The following is a 21,584-nucleotide window of genomic DNA, read 5'->3' as shown; positions in this document are numbered from 1 at the left end:
CGCATGGCTATTAGTAAATGAAAGCGTCGGGATGCTGGCGCATTTTGCGTCCACGCTGCCGGTGCTCTCATAATACCCCCCGTAGACATCAATCTTATGCCTAAGTCTTAACGCTGCTCCTATGATATACTCGAGGGTCATAGACTGTATTTTATCATGGGCAGGGAATTTCACAGAAGCTGCGCAACCGAGGCGTCTTGGCTGCAACGACGTGCGATTACCAGTAGCCTAAACTCTGAAGTACTGCCGCCGCAAACACTTGAATAAGGCCTGAGAACTCTAAAACGACCTGGTTCTAGAATCCAATGACGAGGTTCTCTATCATAGTCAGGATGATGTGACTTGTACGGAGACCATCAAAAGACAGCTGTCCGGACATTCAACGTTACATCGGTTCCGGGGTACTGCTGGGCGAAAGTGTGAGAAAGTCGGCGATCACGGAGTTTATGCAGCCAAATCAAAGGGCGCCTCGAGGTATCAAAGCGATGATGCACAAGTACATTCACTTGATCCTTTCGGGATGAACCCATTTGGGTCCAACCAGCCTCCTCCTTGCACCAGGGTCTCGGGTATCTGTGATGGACCCCTGACAAAAGCCACGCGAAGAGGTGACATCTGGGTCTTGACAACTGCTGTCAGCCGGCGCTTGTACTCCGTTGTTGGCTGTGATGGGCCTTAGAGTCAGCTCTTGAACCGCCTGCTGAACCTGCATGGGAGAATTGGCGAGAGATTCAGACGTCCGTATAGGTTTCAGGCCAAAAACAAAGCTCAGTCGATGGGTGACGATTGTTGGCGTTTCCTGTCTTCACGAGCAGCCTCGGTTGCTGACTCTCGGCCTCGATGGTGTTGGCTGCTTTCACAACACACCTGACAAATGGGCTAATAATAGCATTGTCCGTCACAGCCATCAGACTACCAACTCGAAGCTCCAGTCATTGCGCCACTGTTGACTCTTCACCTTTTTCTGCCGAAGGAGGTCGTTCGATCAATGTGAAGTCAGTATCAGGATTCGCGGAACACTGCCTCGCATGCGCCCGGTCCTCGGTGCGTCTCTCTCTGCCTTGCCGAAAAAGCCCACGCCTTCAAGGGTCCGACTTGGCGATTTAGATTTACGCCGGCATCGAGCTCTTCACTGATGCATAGTTACCTCCGCGCTGACATAGCAACACGCTAAGGCATGGCTTGCTTTCAAATCTACCCTTAGCGTTGATATGGGTGTCCCCGGATCGTCGGGGCTCTAGACACACTAGCCGAGGCTCATGCGAAACATCACATCGATGAAAGATGACGGCGAGGGAGGGAATCCGTCCTAGATGCCTTCGCGTGTTGTGCAGCCGTGAAATCACTAAGGATGTGCAGCCCCGGCCCGATTCACACTTGAATGGTCTCGATCTAGGCAAGGCAAGATCCGTGGAGTCTTTGGTGATATCAGTCGTTCTGGCTGCTGGTTGACTGTGCATAAAAAGGGGACGCTTTCCTCGCTCTTCTCCAGATGATCTTTTGCGTCCTACAGTTCACAGAAAAAGCTCGAGTCGACAGCATTTACTCTTGGAAGCAAAAGACAGTCACTTATTCTTCCACAAACCAAACCCAATCGCCAAGATGAAGACGCAGGTCCTCTCCATGCTCGGTCTCATGGCCGCATCTGTTGTTGGCATGCCTTCCGATTATGATGTCGGTTTGCCTCAATGCTCCCACTGCCCACCAAAAGCCTCTCCGTATAGGTCGCTCGGCGGATACGATGAGTACAAGAAATGTTACAAGGACGACCGCTACTGCGAAAAGTACGACTATGGCTACTACGACTCGTACAGCCGCTTTAACCTGAGCTACAATCAGGCCTTCACCTGCCCCGACAACTTCCGGTACGATCTCAAGGTCAAGTTCGAAGCCTGCTCGTCGGAGAATGGCTACAAGGAGTGCCTCAAGGTCTACTACGAGAATGGGTACAACAGCCAGAAGCGCGGTGACGGGTACGAGTCGATTGACAAGTCCAACCTGGGCATCTACCTCGACGAGGAGGACCTGTACCGCCCCGAGTCTCTCAACTACAACAACTACTGCCATGGGAACCAGTGCTCGGTGCCCACGGACTACCTGCCCGGGTACCCGGATCTCTGCGGCAAGAATATCTACTTGGCCGTCGGCAACGACCTCTGCTACAACAACTACGAGTACGAGGACGACGAGATGTACCGCCAGAGCACCAAGCACATCTCCGTCAACGTCAGCTGCAACAACGAGGAGCACTATGACTACAACAAGGGCTGCAAGGACTACTGCTGCTGCTACGACTACGGCTACTAAGCCAGTCCCCGTCGCTGCGCGCGGATACTGCCTGATCCCTTCAGGTGATAAAAGGGGCATAATAGGTCTTCTTCTTCCGAGATGGCATATCGTAATGCGAGGGGGTCGTCATGTCCGGGTGAGAGGCGAGCAGGGGGTTGAAGACTGCAGTGGGACAGGTTTGTTTACCATGACATGCTAGCAATGAGATAAACCTGTTATATACCTAACTTGTCCATGGCCTTGGTGTGTGATATTGCAGCATGGATTTCTAGATCTCGTTGCTTTTTCTGACGCACGGACAAAAAAATCGATGGTGCCGATAGTACCAGATGTGATTTAAGACTGCCGTTTTGGGCTGGAGACTGGTTTCTGATTCGATGACTGTTGAGGTTGCATACCGACAGGGCAGTACACCTCAAAGAGTGTGCGAATCGAGTCAACCGCAGTCCGGCAATAGATCCACGTGCGTTTAGAACGACGAGTATGATTGCAGAGAGTCAAAGACCACCAATCTTGGTCCTGACCAGCATTTTGACTCTGTACAGCTCATGTGCTCCTCGGCTTCAGGGTAGCTCATGGCCATTTCCGGGTCTACCTTGCGATCAGACCCACTTGTCGATCTTCAGGTTCAAGTTGGTCCATGGATTCCTGCCGCCCCTCCATCATCAATCATCCATCCAAGCTGAGCAAGCATCAATCAAACCACCACCGCCTCGGCTTCGCTCGACCAGCCCCCCTCTGGCCAAGCCATATATACTGCTCCCCGCCTCTCCGCCCTCGAACATGTCCGACGAGCCAAGTCGGCAGGCTTCCATCATCACCCACGTCAACAAGGACCACCAAGATTCCCTACGTCGCTACCTCCAGCACTTTCTCGCCATTCACCCCGTCGAGTCCGACGGCCCAGAGCTCACCGACGTCTCCTTTGACCGCCTCCTCATCCGAAACGGCGACACCGAGCACGCCGTCCCCTTCACGCCACCACTCACCTCCTGGAGCGAGATTCGCGGCCGGTTCGTCGCCATGGACAACGAGGCCAAGGAGACTCTGGGCGAAGCTGAGAAGAACGGCATTGTCATCCGCGAGTACACCCCGCCCGAGGGCTTTGGCATCGTCGTCTTCACCGGCGTGGCCTTTTACTTTGCCTGCTACACCTTTCTCGACACCATCACCCGGCCTGCCTCGACGTCCCACTCCCTCATCCAGGCCTGCTACCCCGGCGGCGTGGACTGGTTCCGCTGGTTGGTCAAGGCTATCTTTTGGCCCGTGGTGACCCTGCACACGGGCGAGGCCATTGGCTTTGACCTCACGCGCCTCACGCCGCATGGTGTCCGGCGAGGAAGCGCGCTGTGGCTGGCGTGGGTGGCCAACTGTTGGATCGAGGGCTACACGTCGTGGAAGCGGATCGACAAGCTCATTGCGAGGAAAAATGCCGAGCAGGCCAAGAAGCGTTGAGGAGAAGAATCTCCTATTGAAGCTATTTTCAAGAATATTTCGCAGTATTTGTTTATATCATTAATATTATATCATGCCGCCGCTGGCTCAGGCTCGCCGCCGCGGCTCCATTTCAAACTCATGCACGTCCATCCGCGTGGTCGTGTTGATGCGTATTCCCTGATCCGCCTTGTCCGAATCAGTGTCTTGCGCCCCGTAGATCTCCGTCTGCACGTCGCCTCGGATCTTGTCCCCGAGCTGCAGCCCCAGCTCGACCTCGCTGCCGTTGCTGTTGTCGTTGCCATCGTCGCCGCCGCCGTCGCGTTCGCGGGAAGCGAAGAGGTTGACGCTCCTCCGGCGCTGGAGCTTGTGTCGGCTGTTGGTCGATCGTTGCGCGGAGAAGCCCGAGCTTTCCTTGACATAGCCGTTCTTGTCGCTCGGCCCGCGGCTCCCCAAGGAGCTGAGCAGCCCCGGGATGATACGAATGATGAGCACACGGATGGCCGGCAGGCAGGCAATGATGATGGACACGGAAACCTCAATGCCAGACCAGATGAGAGGGTCCGTCAAGTCCCAGGACGGATTCACCGTGTGGCCAAAGTAGACAATATATCGCAGGCGCACACACGACGTGATCACCACAAAGACGCCCAGAGAGAACATGAGGATGATGCCGGCCTTTTGCTTAAGCCCCATGTTCAGCCCGATGAGCAGCGGCAGGGGTAGCACCAGGAGGGCCAGCTCCTGCGCGATACTGAACGAGGCCGCCGTGTAGGCGAGCGCGTTGATATTGATGCAGTGGTCCGCCTGCGACCTGTCGGCCCAGCCATCCCAGACCAAGTGAATCGGGGAGCACTGGAAGATCTGTGCAAAGATCAGGACCACGGTAGGGACGATGACAAAGGCCATGGTGGCGAACGCGGCGTACCGAAAGCCACGGTTCGGGAAGACCCGCAGGTAAAAGAAGATCATCGAGACCTTGGTCAGACTGAGGCAGAACAGGTAGAAGCTCTCGTCCACGTAAAAAATCTTGAGCCCCTTGGAGACCTTGTCAATCCCCACGGTCCATGTGTCGACGCCAAAAGCCATGTAACCCGTGACCTGGCCAAGCACCGCAAACACCGTGTAGAAGACGCCACAGACACTCATCATGTAGTCGTCCACGGCCAGTCTGTCGCACGTCGTCCACCTCGAGTATAAACGCAACCAGGGCGCGATCCAAGCCGGAAAGTACAGTACTAATGGAATGAGCGTGTCCTGCCTCCTAGACCGGGTTGGCCTCTCGCATGCCTCTGCTTCGACCCGGGCCACCTCTGGAGATTATTAGCCATGCAACCGCCACCGTTCATGCATACATATCGAGACCTACCCAGTGCGTCAGGGACCGAGCACGCGCCGAGGACACAGTCAAATGCTACATCGTGAAACGTCTTGTCCGCACAAATGCAGGTGACGTTGAGTCCGCAGGTCGATTCGACAATGGCCGACTGGAAGCATTCCGTCTAGAGCATTGAGTCAGCGTTGAGCCATTGCCATACAACCGGGGTTTGTCCATACACCGCAGGAGGGCAATTTCGCCAGTGACGACAAGAGGTCTGCTCGTACTAGCGTGACAAGCCCAACGAACAACAAAGCCACGCGGCTTATCCCCCAAGATTTGGTCCTCATCGAGATGAAGCCCTGGCGAGAGAGGGAAGCGAGTGACAGGTAACAAGATTGTTGACGGGAGAGACTCGTCCCTTGCTCGCCGTAGAATGAGCGGACTCGGGTACGTGCGTGGGCGACTATGTTTGCCAGGAGCAAACAAAGGGCGAGCCAGATAATGCGCCCTAGTTATCGCCTACCGGAGATGAGAAGGATGCTATGAATGCGATGTATCGGTTTGGTACTTTTGGTTGTTGCGGAGTGAGAGAAGCGGAAGCCCTTGGCTCGTTATGTAGGTAGTATCAACCAGGCCCAGCTAGCGTTTTAGTCGTTTCCCGCCATGCCCCTCCCGAGTGATCGGGGCGTCCATACCCAGGGGTCAGGCTCCAAGACGCCCCCAGGAGCCAGTTCGCAGGGTCCAGGAGAGAGGTTTCTACGTCAAGGGACAGACACCAGCGAGATCAGTGGAGCCTTGTCATGCAATCGCCGGCGGTGTTAGACGGGAGCGAATCACGACGACAGTCTGCTTCCAATAGTGCTCCGTATGAACACGCACTTGTGCCGGTGAGCGATCCCCTTGTTGATGATTGCCGATGCTTCAGGGGTTACGGCTCCTTGGCACGTTCGCACCACAAGTTCGAGCTTAGAAGATCCATCGATTCGCGACAATACCATGCCTGAAGCTCCACGGTTTCGAGTCTCGTTTCGCAGATTCTGGTGGAGTCGGCTGGCGAGACCCGTTTTCGAGTCATGAACATGTGCGGACCGTACTGCCGTGTCATCGCTCGGTTGCCAGCCATGTCGGCTGACGCGCCAGGCAGACCAAGGCTGACATATCAGTCGTCGATTCGTCGGTTAGCAATTTGCTTGCAAAAAAAGCTACCTGACTTACGCCAATAAGTCAATGGGGATCAGAACCCAGTAAGGCTAGCGTGTCGTAGCAAAGAGGCATGGTAGTGCCGCGACCATCCCAATCTGCTTGGAGGCATGCCATGTTGATCGTGAATCAGACCAGCATGGCACGGTTCTGGGCGATCTTCTCAGCAGCGACCAGAGGCCTGGTCATCTTGTGATCCTGACGCTTATTGTCTTGAGCGAGGCTTGGGGAGTCGGAAGAACGGACTTGTCTTGTCGAAGCAAGATGACTCGCGTGCCCCGCCATTTGTATCGGAAGACGGTCGATCCTGGAGTTGCCATGAGATCGGTCAGGTTCATGGTCAACTGCATGAAGAACGATCCACCGATGTGGTCTACGCCGTCTACCGTCTCGGATTTCTGCATCTGGGGCGACCCCAGCAGCCGAGCAGATCTCAACGGGGATACCCTGAACGAGGGACATGCTGTGAGACCCAAGTCTGTTAATGCGGCCCCGAATTCCCGGGAAACTTTTAGAAGCGAAAGGAGTGCCCTAGTCGCGAATCTGAGGCAGCGGATGCATAAGACTAGCTCCCATTCTCCTTTGACTCTCCGCTATTTGAAGTCTTGGACCTTGAGGTGATGAGTGCTGAAGATCTGGGTCAGCATAACTCAAAAACAGGACGCACGATATTTCGGAGGCGGACTAGTCACGGGGACTAATTTTAGTCTAGCATCTCTTGGAAGAGCTCTGCTGCGCGGCTTCGAGGCACGAGTCGAGCCTTGTGGGTTGTGCGCGGCCAACGATGGTTGTTCCGCGTCTCCGTCCAATGGGATGACCACCCCAACACGGAAACACAGGAACCAGAGGCATTCCACAGTCGAGATGCCCTAACTCAAGTCATCATTTTTGTTTAGGGTGCTGCTATGTTGAACTGGAATAGGCAGGCTCGAGAGCCCTGCACGGCAATTTGTTCGTGGCTGTTTCGACGCACGACTCGTACGTAAGTAAGGAGAACCGGAGCTGGGAGCTACAATCCTGAACCATGGATCCATGATCAGCCATTCGGAAAATTTGTCGAGTGACGCTAGCCTTCGCTAGGCATAACTGACGTTTCGGGCGCGATCAATCCACGGTCATGGCATGACTGGCATCGCCCGCCAGTGAGATGAAAACTGATGATTAGTCTGAGGTAGGTTGGCTGTTGACCGCTGACCCGCAGCAGATAGCGGCAGTCTGCGGACCGCCAGTTGCGGTGCTAAATAACCCAGCAAGTAGTTGCTGTGCGTGATATTACTTTAGTGAGCGGCGAGAAATCTAATGTGTAAATATGCTGGAGTCGGGACCTGTGAAGTCCCTTATCCTGACATCGTTTCGGGTAAGTGATGTGCTCGAAACGGATCGGCTCGTCCCCCTCCGCCGGAAATTCCCGTGGCCGTCTTGCGCACAGAGGATTCCGATTGTAATAAAAGCATATAAAACTGCTGTTGCTCCCCTAAGGCCTGGATCCTTGGTCCCTCACTCTCAAACAATTTTGAGACCAGTCGAACTACTGCGTCCGTGCTCACGTGGACTGGTGATCCTAACAGTCTCGCAAGACACACCATAACGGTCAAGTGCAGGGATCTGTATGTAGTCTTGCCTGGCGCCACCTGGTTATTTGCACTCCCTCAACACCGACGCGATGGTCGCGTCCAAGACAGCAGTATCGAAGGCGAGTCCTGCTACGCCCTCCACACAAAGGTTGACAAGATGCCTTTGGACGACGATATCGGGCGGTTGATGAGCAGAGTGTCACTTGCTGCGCGCGGTGCTCGGATTCCGAGGTGTCGCCGACATAGTCACGGCAGTGCAGCCTACGATACTTAGGTAGCACTGACCAGGCGTCCGGGAGAGGATGACGGCTGCGTCTGGAGAATATTATGAACAGTGCAGAAAGACATGAATGCAGCGTCATCGTTCACGAACGATAACAAGTCGAATGATAAGGCACCTGCCACTATCGCCAGCCCTTGTTGGCAGGCAGGGACAGGAAGCTGGATGAACTGTGATGACTCAGCAGCTTCCGCTCAGAAATACAAATAGTGTCAGCACTGGCTTAACTCCGAGCATCGCCGAGCGACTTCGCTATTCGCTTTTCACGACACTCCAGACCAAGTCGCTGATGAGATTGATGAATAATTGAATCGTGACAGCTCGCAAAAGGCACACATCGCGGCATTCCAAAACCTGGAAGATACTCGCTGAGCTCTTATCCCATTGCAGTTGCTCCCCCCCTGCGCAAGACCAGCCTCAGCATCCAAGGACCAACTAAGGCTCGAGGCGCAAAGATCATCAGGCGCTTCTCATCAAGCAGAGCAAAAGCACCCGCATCCACATCTTCGGTTTCCGATACAAGTGTCCGAGGACAGTCCCCAGGCGGCCCCCGCGTCCCCAGGCAGCCTCACCTCTTGACCCCTTGGCCTGTCCGCCCGCCCATCTACGTATGGCCGAACATCCTCGCAGTGAAACGCCGGATTCTGACGCCGGCCATGGCGAGAACAGCGTCAATGGTTCGACCACGGATGGCCAGCCATCGCGCAAGCGGCAGCGCGTGCGGCTGAGCTGCCTCGAATGCCGTCGGCGAAAGCTCTCGTGCGACCGTGGCTTCCCCTGCGAGCGCTGCATTAAGAGCGGCACGCCGGATCGTTGCAGCTACGAGGCCCGCAACGGCGAGGTCGTCAGTGCAGCGTCCGGCGTCCCTCCCCCCTTCGCGCAGCTCGACCATCGGAGGTACGGCTTGGGCGACTCCGTCTCCCCTCGCGAGTCCGATGTCATCCGACAGGATCACGACCGCATTCGCAAGCTGGAGCTGGAGCTGTCCCAGCTCAAGAACCTCCTGCAGCGCCAGGTGGGCTCCGCCTCGCTGGACGGAAGCACCGCCGCCGCCGCCGCCAGCTCGCCTGGCACGCAGAAAGACGACGTCAATGGCGCTGACCCGTCCACTCGGCCAGAGGTCCAAGAGTGCATCGAAGCCAGCAAGATCAATGCGGCTGGCGACACGGGCGAGCTGCGCTTCTTTCGAGGCAAGAACTTTCGAACTCGCTACTTTGGCCCGCACAATGCCAGCATGGCTTTTGTCGAGCTGAAAGGGTTGTCACCGTTTATGAGAGAGACCGCGGATGAATGGCTACGTCCTGTAATCATTCACGACCGCAAAGACCGTAAGCGTCGGCAGGAAGGGCGTGAACACACATTCGTCCAACCCGATGCGGAATTGGAATCGTTGCTTCCCGCGCAGGAAGAGGCCGACGCTCTCATCCACGTTTACCTTGACCAGTTTGAGCAGGTCCACCGGATTGTCCACATACCGACGTTCAAGAAGGAGTACGCGCAGTTCTGGGTGCCTGGCTCGGAGCAACGCCACGCTGCCTTTACTGCCCTCATCTTGTCCATGATGGCTGTCGCGAGTTGCGTCCATACCCATCCTGACCTCAAATTCATCGGCATGAAGTCTAGTGCACGTCATTGGGCCGAGAAGTGGATTTGGGCCATTGACGCTTGGCAATCCAAGCAGAGCCAGAAGCATCGCAGACTGATTCACTACCAGGTGGCCTGCCTCCTGTATCTGGGCAAGCGTGTCAACACCATCAAGAAGAAGCGCTTCTGGACGGGCTCGGGGGCTTTGATACAGGACGGTGTTGCGGTTGGCCTCCATCGCGAGCCCAGTCACATGGGCGGCAAGATCGACGCGTACAACCAGGAAATGCGCCGCCGTATCTGGGCCACGATCCAGGAGTTTGACATGCAGGCTTCCTTTGACCATGGCCTGCCGACACTCCTCAGCCAACTGCACTACGACACCAACCCCCCACAGAACCTCGACGATGAGGACTTTGACGATACGACGACAACCCTACCGCCGTCGAAGCCAGACACGGAGTACACATATTCGTCGTTTCAACATCTAGCTCGCCAAAGCCTGCAGCTACGGCTCGAGCTCAGTCGTCTACTCACCGGTCCTGCTTCGGTGATCGACTATGACCAGGTCATCCGGTACACCAACGACCTCACGCAAGAAATCGACGCTCTGCCGTCATGGGACATGAACGTGGACAACACCAAGTGCAAGAAGAATCCCATGACTGCGTACACGCTGCTTCACGTCCAGCTACGACAGTATATCATTCCACTCCATCAGCCATATCTGAAGCTCCGCAAGCAAAACTCCAAGTATCAGTATTCTGAAATCATCTACTACAACGCGGCCCGCGACATTGTGCTTTTGCACGACAAGCTCTACGAGCAGGGAATACGGGCGCTCAACTTTTTGCGCGAGGACGCGTTGACGACGGCCATCAACCTGTGCAGCGTGACAATGCTCCAGCCCCGAGGATCGACAAACATGATCATGATCAACTCACAGCACACCGTCAAGCTTATCGAGAAGTGTCTCGCCATGAAGGAAGACCGGCTCTTGCGCTGCGGCAACAATGAGCCCTGGGGGTACTGCATCATGTGTGCCGCTCTCGGCTTGCTGGAGGCCCATCTGGGGACAAAGACCTCGGAAGTCGCAAAGTCCACATCCGCCGAGCGTTTCGTCACGCTGCACCAGAAGCTGCTCGCCAACCAAGAGCAAACGCTATCTGAGGAGGTGTCAGGGGCCATGGGGCCGCCGCTCGATGTTCCCGGGCAGATGAGCGGCCCGACCAATCTGGACAAGGTAAGTCAAGAGTCAAGCGCTCGTCTCCCAGTCTCGTAGCCTTGTTGCTAACCCCTGCCAGCCTATTACACCATTTCCGTTTACTCCCACAATGGGCGCTACCACATTGGATACAGGCAATATGCCCTGGTTAATGCCAAACGACCAACAAGCGCAGCCATTCAACATGGACCCCAGTCTGGAACTGTTGGGCCTGAATCTCAACGAACTCTGGGGCGATTCATGGGAACTAGGTTGACTGATGGAGAATGAAGAGACGGAGAAAGGGAGATAAAAGAGCAAAGGGAATCGTGGAGGGCGTTGGGAGTCGGCGGCATCCCGTGCGCCTGCTATTCGATTTGTTGATACCAGAGACACGATGAATCTCACGCACATTACTGATGATAGTGGCCTCGGAAGGATCTAGATCGATTCGATTTCATCCCTCACCGGCCCAGACAAGGCCCCTGGCGAGGGGGAAGAGAAAAAAAGAGTCGGCGCTTCATCCGATGCCGCAAATACCCACATAAGTCAAAAGCCCTCGTGTGGGTCGCAAGCTCAGACCAGATGGAAAACCCTACATAAAGTACAATAACGACAACCGTGTTCAACAAACCAGCTTCAACTGGTAATCAGCAACATAGCTCAGTGGAAGAGCGACGGGCTCATAACCCGTAGGTCCCTGGATCGAGACTAGGTGTTGCTATCTATGATTTCTTTTTTGCGTGTTTTTACAGTTCGAGGCAGGGCACTGACTGCTAGTACTGTTCATGGTTGGGGCTCCTCCTCAGTCTTGTGAGATGTCTCTGCTCTCTGTAGGCTTGAGAAAACAATATTTTGCTTAACCCTGTGCAGTCTCGCCAGGTCTGTCGGCCCGCAATAGCTGCTTTTTATCTCGAGTGCTCGAGTGAGGGCATCGTGGGTTTTCAATGTGGAGCTTCACAAATTGGCCTGATGGGGCACGCGACACCCCATTCTTCTTCTACGTCAGGTGCAGTGCTACAAGTGTGTTCAACCACATGCGCAGCAAGAATTGAAGTGCTCACCTTGAAATTTTTGGGTACCATGGATGGCATCATCATGCCCAATCCTGAAATGAAGAGGCTGTGGCTCGTCGCAGTAGCCGTACGGTCAAACGATGGCGGGAGCGTCAAGTGCCCCCGTTCCAGCCAAGTCTATATCTGATCCGGGAGAGGCGAAGTCCTCTCGGATGTAGAGAAAGCAACTCACCTAGCGATTACCTCGCTTGCGTTTGCCCATGTTTGTCCGTCCCAGCAACTTGCCGCGCCGGAGCCCAGCCATTTCATCTTGACTACAATCTCAGCGACCGCCAGCCCAATCACAATACCAGATGCCAGATTCGACACGCAGCATTTGCAGTCTCCTAAGTACTGAGCCTTCAGAACATGTTCTTCACCTTTACAAGCCACTCGAATACTTCTGCGCTCCCCTGAGAACTCGAGTACCTGACTCTCCAATGCAGGACGTCATGGGCCAGACATCGAGCGAGATCCTAGGGGAGACTGATCTACCTTTGAAGTTTAATTATTGGAGCTGCGAGGGTATTGAAAGGCTCGATAGGCTGGCGGAGCTGATCATCATGTTCCGCCAAAGAGCCCTTTCCAGTTGGCAAGCCAAGCATCTCGCCGAGTTCTTCCACGTACGTTTGCCCCAGGCACGCCGACTATTCACAGCACCAGCTGACAATTGTGTGTTCATCATAGGAAGAGTTTCCAAACTGCGTCACATCCACTGACGCAGCCCTGGCCAAACTCCCCACGGACGAAGTCATGATCGCCCTGCACCATGCCTAGAGGCTGTTCGACGGCAAAAATCACAAACGCAGAGAAATCGAACCGCACCAGGTCGCGCCCTTGATCGAGAGGTACTGCAAGCTCTGGCCAAAACGTGATTTTCTCAAGGAGACACTTTCCGAATCCATAGCCGCCGTCCTCCCCGTCCGTGCGGCGTATGCCCACGCGCAAAGGGCGAGATATGACGGAGACATTCTTCAGAAATTCGCAGGTGTTCACACGACCCCGAGGCAGGTCCGGCTCATTTGGGAAGAGCTCCTCAACGACAACGCGGATGACTATATCGGGTCACTATTGCCCGTTCCCTCCGTCATCGGGGTCCCAGGTCTTGACGAGTCCATACCGCAGCTCAACGCTGCTGACGCGTGGGACGAGAAACCCGATCATGTCGCTCGCAGGATCCATCCCATGAGTGACTACGACGACACCCCCAGCTCTTGCGGGACCGGGATCGTTTAAAAAAAAAGTACAAAAGGAAAGGAAGTGCAGCACAGGAGACGATGAGATGAAAAGACTGAAACAGGAGTACCGCCGAATCTGGGTGGGATCTCTTGGAGCCGTCGCATCGAGCGACCGCAAAGATCAAATTCAAGGGAACACTGGTTATTTAGTAAAGGGAGACCTTGTGGCAACCCAATTGAAGTGGTAGACGACCCAAGTCCTGGGTCACAACGACGTGGCGAGCGAAGGAGGATGCGTGCCTATGTCAAGGTGCAGGGTATTCAGCTCAATGAAATCACAATCAGAAAAGGGGAAGGAAGCTTAGAACGGGAGATACATGCTTAGTCAGCAAATTCTCCTCAGTCATCACCACGCAGTCGCCAATCGTAAGCCGTCATCAATCATCCTCACATACCTCAGACAGGTCAGCGCCAATTCCACGCCGACGCTGAGCTACGTCTCACTTCGGTCAAATCTGTGGTGTCCGTGGCTCGCCACCTTCCTGCAGCTTACCGTCAAGTGACCTTCAGCTCACCTCTGCGCCAGCGCGTTCATGATCCGCCAATGGGGAATACAGCCCCGATGTAGCCAACGTGCAGCAGAGGTATGCTTATCCGCACACAGCATGACTTCCTCGCCCAAGCAGCCCGTTTATCATCCTCCACGACGATGAATCCGCTGAGCAGAGGCTTTCGCGATGGGTCGAACAAGTGTCCAGCCCTCAGACGATGCGGACACTGTCAGATTGCAACCCGTCCAAGCGCCGCAAGTCTTGCAAAAGCCTACCGATGAAGCTGTAAAGCGGGGGGAACTGCGTACGACAGCACCCTCGGGCGGGATATGCCGCGATCTCGACTCTACGGCCGGCTTGGGGGTCCGGCGGCGGCACGTACTCCGCAGCTGCGCGTTATCTCTAGATGCTCCGCATGCCTTTGCCAGCACATTGAACGTCTTTGCGTGCGATGGCATGCCCTTTGTGGCTACCTGGGAGTTCTTGATCGGTTCCTTTTGATTGGTCTCTCCGCAATTGACGAGTGGCACCTTGTGGTTCGCTTTCGATGGTATCGCCGTGAGGCGAACGAAACCGCCTTGAGGCGCAAGGCATCCTCGCATAGGAACTCGGTGTTGCGCATTTTGACGTGATATAGGCAACTGAAGGAACTGGGAGACCACTCAAGGCCTATATAGTGGCCCTGCTGGACCCGCCTCCAAACATTTGAGATGGGCAGCAATGCAGTCTCCGACCCATCCAACCTAATCCCTTGACAACGGAGCCCCTTGGCTCATCCAATTCCGACTTCACCAAGCATATGTATCGCGGCCGAATGTGAATCCCCTACTCCCGAAAGAACATGCCAGCCGTGGTGGAAGTGCTTCAACGGTCATCGCTGCTTGCAAACGGAACAATACGCAGTTACAGATACCGTCAACTCTCACCACTCGACAGGAACTCGCACTTTAGGAACGTTATCAATCGATTCGTGGCCCATCTGGGAAACCAGGAAACGGATATGCCTGGAGGACCTCGGAACACACGAGCAAAGCCATCGTCCGAGTCTCAAGAGGACAGACCCAAGCCTTCTCGCGGCTCATCAAAGGTCAGTAGATCACCATAGCTACCGACACGCTTCATGACTTGCTCACGCATTCAGACCACCACTTCGGACAAGAAGAACGGCACAAAGACAGCGGACACAGCGCGGAGCACCGCTCCCCTGGCGACATCAAGGCTGAATAAACAGTTTCAGGGGAAGCTGCACTCCAATAAAGCTGAAATTGTCGAGACCTTAATGGCTGTGTTCGAAGCATGTCTTGACCAGCAACTCGAGTCGTACGAAGGCCCATGCGATGGCGAAGGCTGCTCGGGCCATTCATCGCATGGTTCTTCGCACCGATCGTGTGGCAAGTCGACGACTGATACCAGCAAGCAGACTCGTGGCAAGAAGAGACAGCTCCAGCGAGACGACAACAGTGGCGGGGAGGACGACAATGCGGAGGAGGGGGGAAGACGAACCAGCAAGAACAAGCGCATAAAGGCCGAACCGAAGAAACAGCGCCTCTTGGCCTGCCCGTACAGGAAATATGCACCTGATCGATACAAGCAGGAGCATGTGTGCTGTGGTCCAGGGTTCTCCAAGTTCCACAGGCTCAAGTAAGTGCTTCCGCTGAATGCATGAAGATACTGCAGGCTAACGTCCTCAAGAGAGCACGTGCAGAGAAAGCACAGCCTCCCGCTGTTCCACTGTAGACGCTGCTATGAAGCGTTCAAAAGCGAAGCCGAGCTCGATGCCCATTCGCGTGCCGCCACGGCTTGCACCGTCCGTCAGCTGTCGCCCCAGCCACGGAAGCTGGAGGATGGCTTCGATGAAGAGCAGCTGAAGCTGATCAAGAAGAGGTCCACGCGAAACTCGCCCGACCACGAGAAATGGGTCAGCCTGTACTGTGTGCTGTTCAACGTATCGGTTCAGGACGTCCCGTCGCCCTGTGAGTGCCATGAGATCCATTGCCACGATGTGGGTGCTGATGAAATCCGCAGACCTGGACGACGACTCCCCCGACTGGAGGAACGGTCACACCGGACGCTCGAAGCATGCCCCCTATCTTGACTACGTGCGCCAGGAGGTGACACCCCGTGTGCGAGTGGTGATGGAGGATGCCGCGGGCCGAATTGTCCAAGACGCTATGCCCAACGCCTGGAAACAGACCATGGCACAATTCCAGCCCATCTTGCGATCCGTGCAACGCATGTGGGAAAGCAATCAGTCCCAGCATGCCGTGGACCCCTTGACCGGTCTCGAGTACGTGCACGGCGTGTCTGGCGCTGTCCCAGAATCGTTCGCATTCAGCCCCTGGCAGGATCTCAGCCTGATCGATTTCACGTCCCAAGACGGATTTCCCTTTGAGGATCTTGACGCGCCGGTGCAGCCACAGTACAGCGAAGCCCTGTCCGACTCTTCGTACCCGACGGACGCTTCTGGGGCCACTGGCAGCTCCTCCGCTACCTCCAACACGTCGCTGGAAGATCAATACCTCTTGCAACAAATTGGCAAGGCTGGCCACGCGACCTATGATTACACACAGACAAATCCGCAAGGGACCAGGTACGGACTGCAGGGCGATGTGGCAGGATATAAGTATTAAGGAGGTTCGGCTGCAAGGCTCGTTAAGAGCCAAGTCTTTTGCGGGAGGAGCGCCATTGCTGGTAGTGCTCTAAGTGTAAGTGTGTTACGATTTGTTATGAATTTGTACCGAGCTCACCTTTATGTCATTTTATTAGTCAGAGAATCAATGCTTTTTGTTCGTAAAGGGGCTCTAGCCCTCAATCCAGCTCCCAAAGTACCAGGGCGCCCATATTTCCAAACGCCAACGCTATACACGCTCATCAATACATGTATCAGGCTTGTGATCTCCTCTCAGGCGCTCAGAATGTGATCTTCCACGAGCTCCGTTCTAATCTCCTCCTGTGCCTTCTTGATGAATTTCTCCTTGCCGTGCCGCAGGTTCAGCAAAGCCGTGCTGTTCTGTAGCACCATTTGCGTGGACGCGGCGAACGCCAGGGCGGCTGAGCCCGAGGTATCGACGGGGGCAACCGTGAGCGACACACCGGCCGCAAAGACCGAGGCACCCGCGGCAAACGTGTAAAAGGCAGCGTCGCGGCCGATGCCCGCCCACTTGACAAATTGGTCAAGGAACGCTGGGAACGCGACCCGGGTGGCGTGGTCCCCGATGAGGTCGACCAGCAGACGAAGGAAGACCTGGCAGTTGTTCTCGTCGTACACGTATTTCTGCTGGAGCGCCCTGACCCAGATGAGCTCGCCTGCAATTGCGTGAGTGAAGGTCAACAATGGGCCTATGGTATGAGTGTACCGATATAAGAGATGGTCTCGGGCGAGAGGTACCCAGCGGTCGAGCCTACGTGACTCGGTACGCACTCTCGCTGCTGCTCGACCTTCCTGGCCAGCCAGCTCTCCTCGGGCTCGCAATTCACCCTATACGCGGGGTCCTTCTTGGGTGCACTCTTCGCCTTCCTGGTTAGCTCGTAGCAGTAGCCCTGGATGCAGATCGCCCAGTGTCCAAGCGGCTTGAAGGGCTTGCGGACGCCGAGGAACTTGGACTGGGTCCCTATCGGCGTGGCGTACAGAGTGATGGGCAGCGACTGACCCTGGTCATGAGTGGTGGTGGCGGTTTCGTGACAGTGGCCCATGACGAAGGGGTAGAGACGAGGTTGGCGGTCGTGACGCGTACGAGACTGGAAGTGTTATTTTGTGTCAGCTTGACGACAGTACTGAATATCTTCATGATTCAATGTGAGTATTTATATTCCCATCGAGCCATCACCCCCCTGTCTTGCCGGGCTGCGGCTGGGCCAGCTATTTATAGCAGCTGAGCTGACGGGACAGGGGTTTGGTGACTGGTCTATTTTGGCTTGCAGGGCGTAGGAGTAGATTTATGCGAAAGAGCTTACACGGATTCTGGAAGAAACAAGTAAAATACTATCAGATTACTGCAGAACGATCCAGCAAAGTGTGCTGATACAGTTGTGCCGCGATGCGACTCTGAGCTTGGATCAAAGCTCGCAGAGCCGCAAAAGGCCTTCATATCTGGTGTTGAAAGAGCGAAACTTGGATTGAATCAAGGAATTGTGTCTCAATATTCCTCTAGCTCGCCATTGGAGTGCGCCATGATGGATACTCGTTGTTGCGAGATTGAGGAGCGCGCGGTGCTGATATTGTGTCCAAGCCTCGGTGCAACCTGCCTCCTTACCCTGTGTGTCTATAGAACCAGAAATATAAAAACATTCCATGTGGCTGTTCTCGAGAAGAGCTCGGAATCTGACCTGAGAAAGTGCTCTTTACCAGCTTTCGAGGGCACGGTCACTCGCCTTGTTCGAAGCCTCTCTGTTTGTGCGACCCCCTTTTGTTGTCCGAGCAATGCGACATGGTCCCCGAACAACTGGCTCCTTGTCCTAAGTGTACTTGTAGACGAATGTTCTCCCTGCCAGACAAAGGAGATGAGCTCTGTCTACTTGTTCCCAGGCGATCTCGCGTCTTGTTCAATGTTCAATTAGTTTAATGTTCTGTGCTGAGTCGAGACAATGTCAAAGCCAGCACGACCTCGCCCGCCATGGACTGCCTTCCGAAGCATTGACACACGCGAGCATGCTCTCACGGTAATGAGGCGCAATACTTAAGGGACCTTGGATTCTGCGAAATCCAGTCGACGCTGCTTCCGTAAACACTCACATCCCCACTACTGTCGACTACCAGCTCTCCCATATCGAACACCAGGCCCTCCAATAACCAGACCCAATGTGTATCTTTGTCGAGCGCAAGTATGTCTGCTACGACCCCGAGGCCGTTGAAGCCGCCACCCATTCCAACAGCCGCCCTGCCCCGATTGCCGACCCCTTGAAGCCGTGGAGATCGTACCAGCATGGCCAAGTGGTCAACGCAGCGGACCAAATGGTATGGCACGTCCTCAAAAGCAGGGTTCGATGCGCCTGCCTCAACGCCCGTATGTGCACCCACGCGCCCCGTGAAGTCCGCACCGAGGTCTACGCCAACCGGTCCTGCCCAGACTGCACCGGATCAGATCGATGCGTGTCCCGGCAGCCGCCCACGCTGGTGGCGGTCGATGGCCACGATAACCTGGACTACAATCAAAGAGTGTGGCTCGCCTGCGTCGCGGAGGCGCTTCTCGCACGTGCAATAGTCCACGAGACCGCTGTGTGGGCCGACGTCCTGGTAGTGAACAACATAAACCATGGTCCGGTCTTGCAAAATAAGGAATCCAGTCTCTTTATATCCCAAGCCTGCACTATTAATCCTCGCCATGTCTGCGAGGAGGGTTACGTACCCCGTTCTTGCCTTGGTGGTTGTCCGTGCTATGACGCGCCCGATGCACATAATATAACGAGGAGCTTTAGGATCGCAGAAGCTGACCGTTCGGAAAGCCATGGGTCTGATGAGTACAAGGAAAAACTCTGGATCCGCGACACAGAGGGTCGTAGGGTGCTCAAAGATGGCCGACGGCAGCCGCAGTTCGTCCTCCAAGATTACCGTAACAATCTGCAGGCCGAGATTGACCATGGGGAAGATGTTGCGCAGGACTGGTATGCCGATAACCCCGTCTGCAGCATCCGGGAAGAGGACTGGCTATGCTTGCTCCAGACTAAGCTATTCAGCCTGCAGGATAGCCAGCGTCTGCAGTCCGCTATCTGGACCAAACGCTTCAGGTACGGCCACTTTGTGGTCAAAACGGTAGCGAACGACCCAGGCATGAGCAGCGGAATAGCCGCCATGCTCCGACAGATGCTGCCCTGCCTCCTCGATTCTGATTATCTCGTGGAAGGGCAAACATACGGAAACAACGGTGGTGTCTACATTCACAGAGTACTCAAGGGCTTTGTCGAGATGCTTGATGCAATACCCGACACACTCACCACTATCCTTTCACAGCGGATGCCAAACCGAATGACTCTGTGGGAGGACTGTCTGGAAAACCGACGGAGGAGAGTGCGCGAGGTTGTGGAGCGGGAGATTGCATTCGATGACTTCCTGGGCCGGCCACGCTTTGCCGTCGAGGGCGCTGTGGTTCAGCAGGAGAACATTGCCTGCCCTATCTGCGGTGGCCCGTGGAGCAGGCAATGGCCCCTGATGAGGTTGCCCTGCTGCCAACAGGCCGCGCACGTCGTTTGCGTGAAAAAGCACTTTCAACACCAGGACAAGAAGAAGGGGCCAACGTGCCCCTTTTGCAGGCAGGACATGGTGGATCACGGTTGGACACCGATACACCTCCGGTTGACGTTCGCGACCACCTTTTCGGATGATGCTGGGCTTGTGCCGTTGCGTGTGTTCGTGCCTCCTGACGATGAGGAAGACCAAGACGATGACGAAGACATGGACATGGACTTGGGCATGGGCGATGACACTGACGATGACGACGACGATGAGTTGTAGGAGGGCGGACTGGCAGAGGCAGAGCAGTACATTAGCCACGATGGAGCACGGGTGAGCCATGGGCCCTTTTGTGATGTGAAGTCCTGCAAAGCTAAGTTGGTACTAGTAGATGCACAAAGCTTTATAAGCCAGATAGTTGAGGCAAGTACGCACCTCGAGGCAAATGGGAAATTCATTACATGTAGACTATGGCATGAACCATGATATAGCAACTCCATTAGGACCAACCTCAAAGAAAGGGCGGATTGATGCGCAAACTGAAATGAGACACTGGAGAGGGGAAATGTTGAAAGTATGGCCACTGACCGGCCTCCCGCATATCCGAGCCTCAAGGGTTGTCGCACAACCAACATGAAGACGATGTCACCTCATCTGGTGGAGAGGGGGGAAATTTGAACTCTGCACATCCTCCAACGGACCTATTTATTACACAATCGTCAGCCTCATTGCCAAATTCGTACACTCTGTCGGTGATATCCATCATGCTCGCCCCTGGCATCTTCTTCCTCCTGGTGAGCGTGCATGCTTTGACAAAGCAACTCAGGTTCGCTAACGCCTCACAGTTGAGCGCGGCTTTGTTCGCAGTGGCAGTGTTCGTCCACCCACTGCTTCTCGAGAACACGACATAGCCAGACCAGCCCAGCTGACGTTCCACAGTGTCGTCCACTTCCACAGCTCGTCGCTGTCCCTGCCCATCACCCCCGTCGTCACGATTCTCACCGCCATCCTCCCGCTGGTATCGTTCTTCAATGCCTACACCTACCCATCCGTACTCGCCAACACGCGTCATCGCGACTCGCGGCTGGCGCGTCTCGCGCCCACCATCCCGCAGATCGTCCAGGCTCTCGTCACAACCATCCTGGCGACTGTGCTGTTCGAAGCCTCCGTTCCGTCGCAGGCCATGAGCTGCATCCTCGAGAATGGATGGATGGCGCGCTTCCGCGCGCACGACGCCAACACCATCCGACGCGTACAGGACATGCTCGAGTGCTGCGGGTTCAACAGCGTCAAGGACCGGGCGTACCCCTTTCCCAGAGGGACGCCAAGTACCTGCGCGGAAACCTACGGGAGGACAGTTGCCTGCAGAGGGCCCCTGGAGAGATCTGTGAGAGTCGGTGCGGGTGTCGACCTTGGCGTCGTGCTGGCTGTTGGTTTACTGCAGGTGAGAATCCCTCCGACGCTGGACGAGCTGCATCCGTTAACAATCAGGTAGATATTAGGCTTGCTCATGATGCGAGAAGGCAACGACTGGTGGACAGCGTGGCGAACAGGAGGCTGGCGACATGTCATAGGCGGTCGGGGAAGCAGCCGCCCTCTTCTGACGGGCCCTGAGAGGCAAGAGAGTGACGGGCCGGAGCAGAGCGAGAGACAAGCCTATGGTGGCACGGACGAGGAGCAGTCGGGCCCCAGAGTCGAACCGTCACCCATTCACGAACGCAACGCCTGGAACGAGCAGTGACTGAGAA

General features: G+C 55.4%; 8 protein-coding genes across 8 annotated transcripts; 6 read left to right on the top strand and 2 right to left on the bottom strand.

Moving 5' to 3' along the window:
* Window positions 1–1,602: 1,602 nt before the first annotated feature.
* On the top strand, window positions 1,603–2,307 carry J7T54_004977 (uncharacterized protein; the record flags this gene model as incomplete). Its single annotated transcript, XM_051506020.1, has 1 exon — window positions 1,603–2,307. One exon carries the CDS (start codon window positions 1,603–1,605, stop codon window positions 2,305–2,307), a length of 705 nt encoding a protein of 234 aa, XP_051362667.1.
* Window positions 2,308–3,072: 765 nt separating this feature from the next.
* Window positions 3,073–3,744, top strand: J7T54_004976 (uncharacterized protein; the record flags this gene model as incomplete). Its single annotated transcript, XM_051506019.1, has 1 exon — window positions 3,073–3,744. One exon carries the CDS (start codon window positions 3,073–3,075, stop codon window positions 3,742–3,744), a length of 672 nt encoding a protein of 223 aa, XP_051362666.1.
* Window positions 3,745–3,831: 87 nt separating this feature from the next.
* Window positions 3,832–6,648, bottom strand: J7T54_004975 (uncharacterized protein; the record flags this gene model as incomplete). The annotated part of the gene is made up of 3 exons (XM_051506018.1): window positions 3,832–5,036; window positions 5,093–5,225; window positions 6,448–6,648. 3 exons carry the CDS (start codon window positions 6,646–6,648, stop codon window positions 3,832–3,834), a joined length of 1,539 nt encoding a protein of 512 aa, XP_051362665.1.
* Window positions 6,649–8,708: 2,060 nt separating this feature from the next.
* J7T54_004974 (putative transcriptional regulatory protein-like protein) lies at window positions 8,709–13,177 on the top strand (the record flags this gene model as incomplete). The annotated part of the gene is made up of 3 exons (XM_051506017.1): window positions 8,709–10,925; window positions 12,388–12,564; window positions 12,770–13,177. The coding sequence occupies 3 exons, from the start codon at window positions 8,709–8,711 to the stop codon at window positions 13,175–13,177; spliced, it is 2,802 nt and encodes a 933-aa protein (XP_051362664.1).
* Window positions 13,178–14,670: 1,493 nt separating this feature from the next.
* Window positions 14,671–16,300, top strand: J7T54_004973 (uncharacterized protein; the record flags this gene model as incomplete). The annotated part of the gene is made up of 4 exons (XM_051506016.1): window positions 14,671–14,757; window positions 14,812–15,311; window positions 15,363–15,643; window positions 15,696–16,300. The coding sequence occupies 4 exons, from the start codon at window positions 14,671–14,673 to the stop codon at window positions 16,298–16,300; spliced, it is 1,473 nt and encodes a 490-aa protein (XP_051362663.1).
* A 272-nt stretch (window positions 16,301–16,572) lies between these two features.
* On the bottom strand, window positions 16,573–17,363 carry J7T54_004972 (uncharacterized protein; the record flags this gene model as incomplete). The annotated part of the gene is made up of 2 exons (XM_051506015.1): window positions 16,573–16,976; window positions 17,027–17,363. 2 exons carry the CDS (start codon window positions 17,361–17,363, stop codon window positions 16,573–16,575), a joined length of 741 nt encoding a protein of 246 aa, XP_051362662.1.
* A 1,105-nt stretch (window positions 17,364–18,468) lies between these two features.
* J7T54_004971 (uncharacterized protein) lies at window positions 18,469–20,118 on the top strand (the record flags this gene model as incomplete). Its single annotated transcript, XM_051506014.1, has 2 exons — window positions 18,469–18,887; window positions 19,113–20,118. The coding sequence occupies 2 exons, from the start codon at window positions 18,469–18,471 to the stop codon at window positions 20,116–20,118; spliced, it is 1,425 nt and encodes a 474-aa protein (XP_051362661.1).
* A 482-nt stretch (window positions 20,119–20,600) lies between these two features.
* J7T54_004970 (uncharacterized protein) lies at window positions 20,601–21,577 on the top strand (the record flags this gene model as incomplete). Its single annotated transcript, XM_051506013.1, has 3 exons — window positions 20,601–20,662; window positions 20,776–21,280; window positions 21,332–21,577. The coding sequence occupies 3 exons, from the start codon at window positions 20,601–20,603 to the stop codon at window positions 21,575–21,577; spliced, it is 813 nt and encodes a 270-aa protein (XP_051362660.1).
* Window positions 21,578–21,584: the final 7 nt, after the last annotated feature.

Source organism: Emericellopsis cladophorae (assembly GCF_022114955.1).
Source record: "Emericellopsis cladophorae strain MUM 19.33 chromosome Unknown NODE_18_length_329999_cov_121_726099, whole genome shotgun sequence".
In the NCBI taxonomy this organism is placed as follows: Eukaryota; Fungi; Ascomycota; class Sordariomycetes; order Hypocreales; family Bionectriaceae; genus Emericellopsis; species Emericellopsis cladophorae.
Note: the sequence above shows the minus strand (reverse complement) of the source record. Positions and strands in the feature narration are given on the sequence as shown.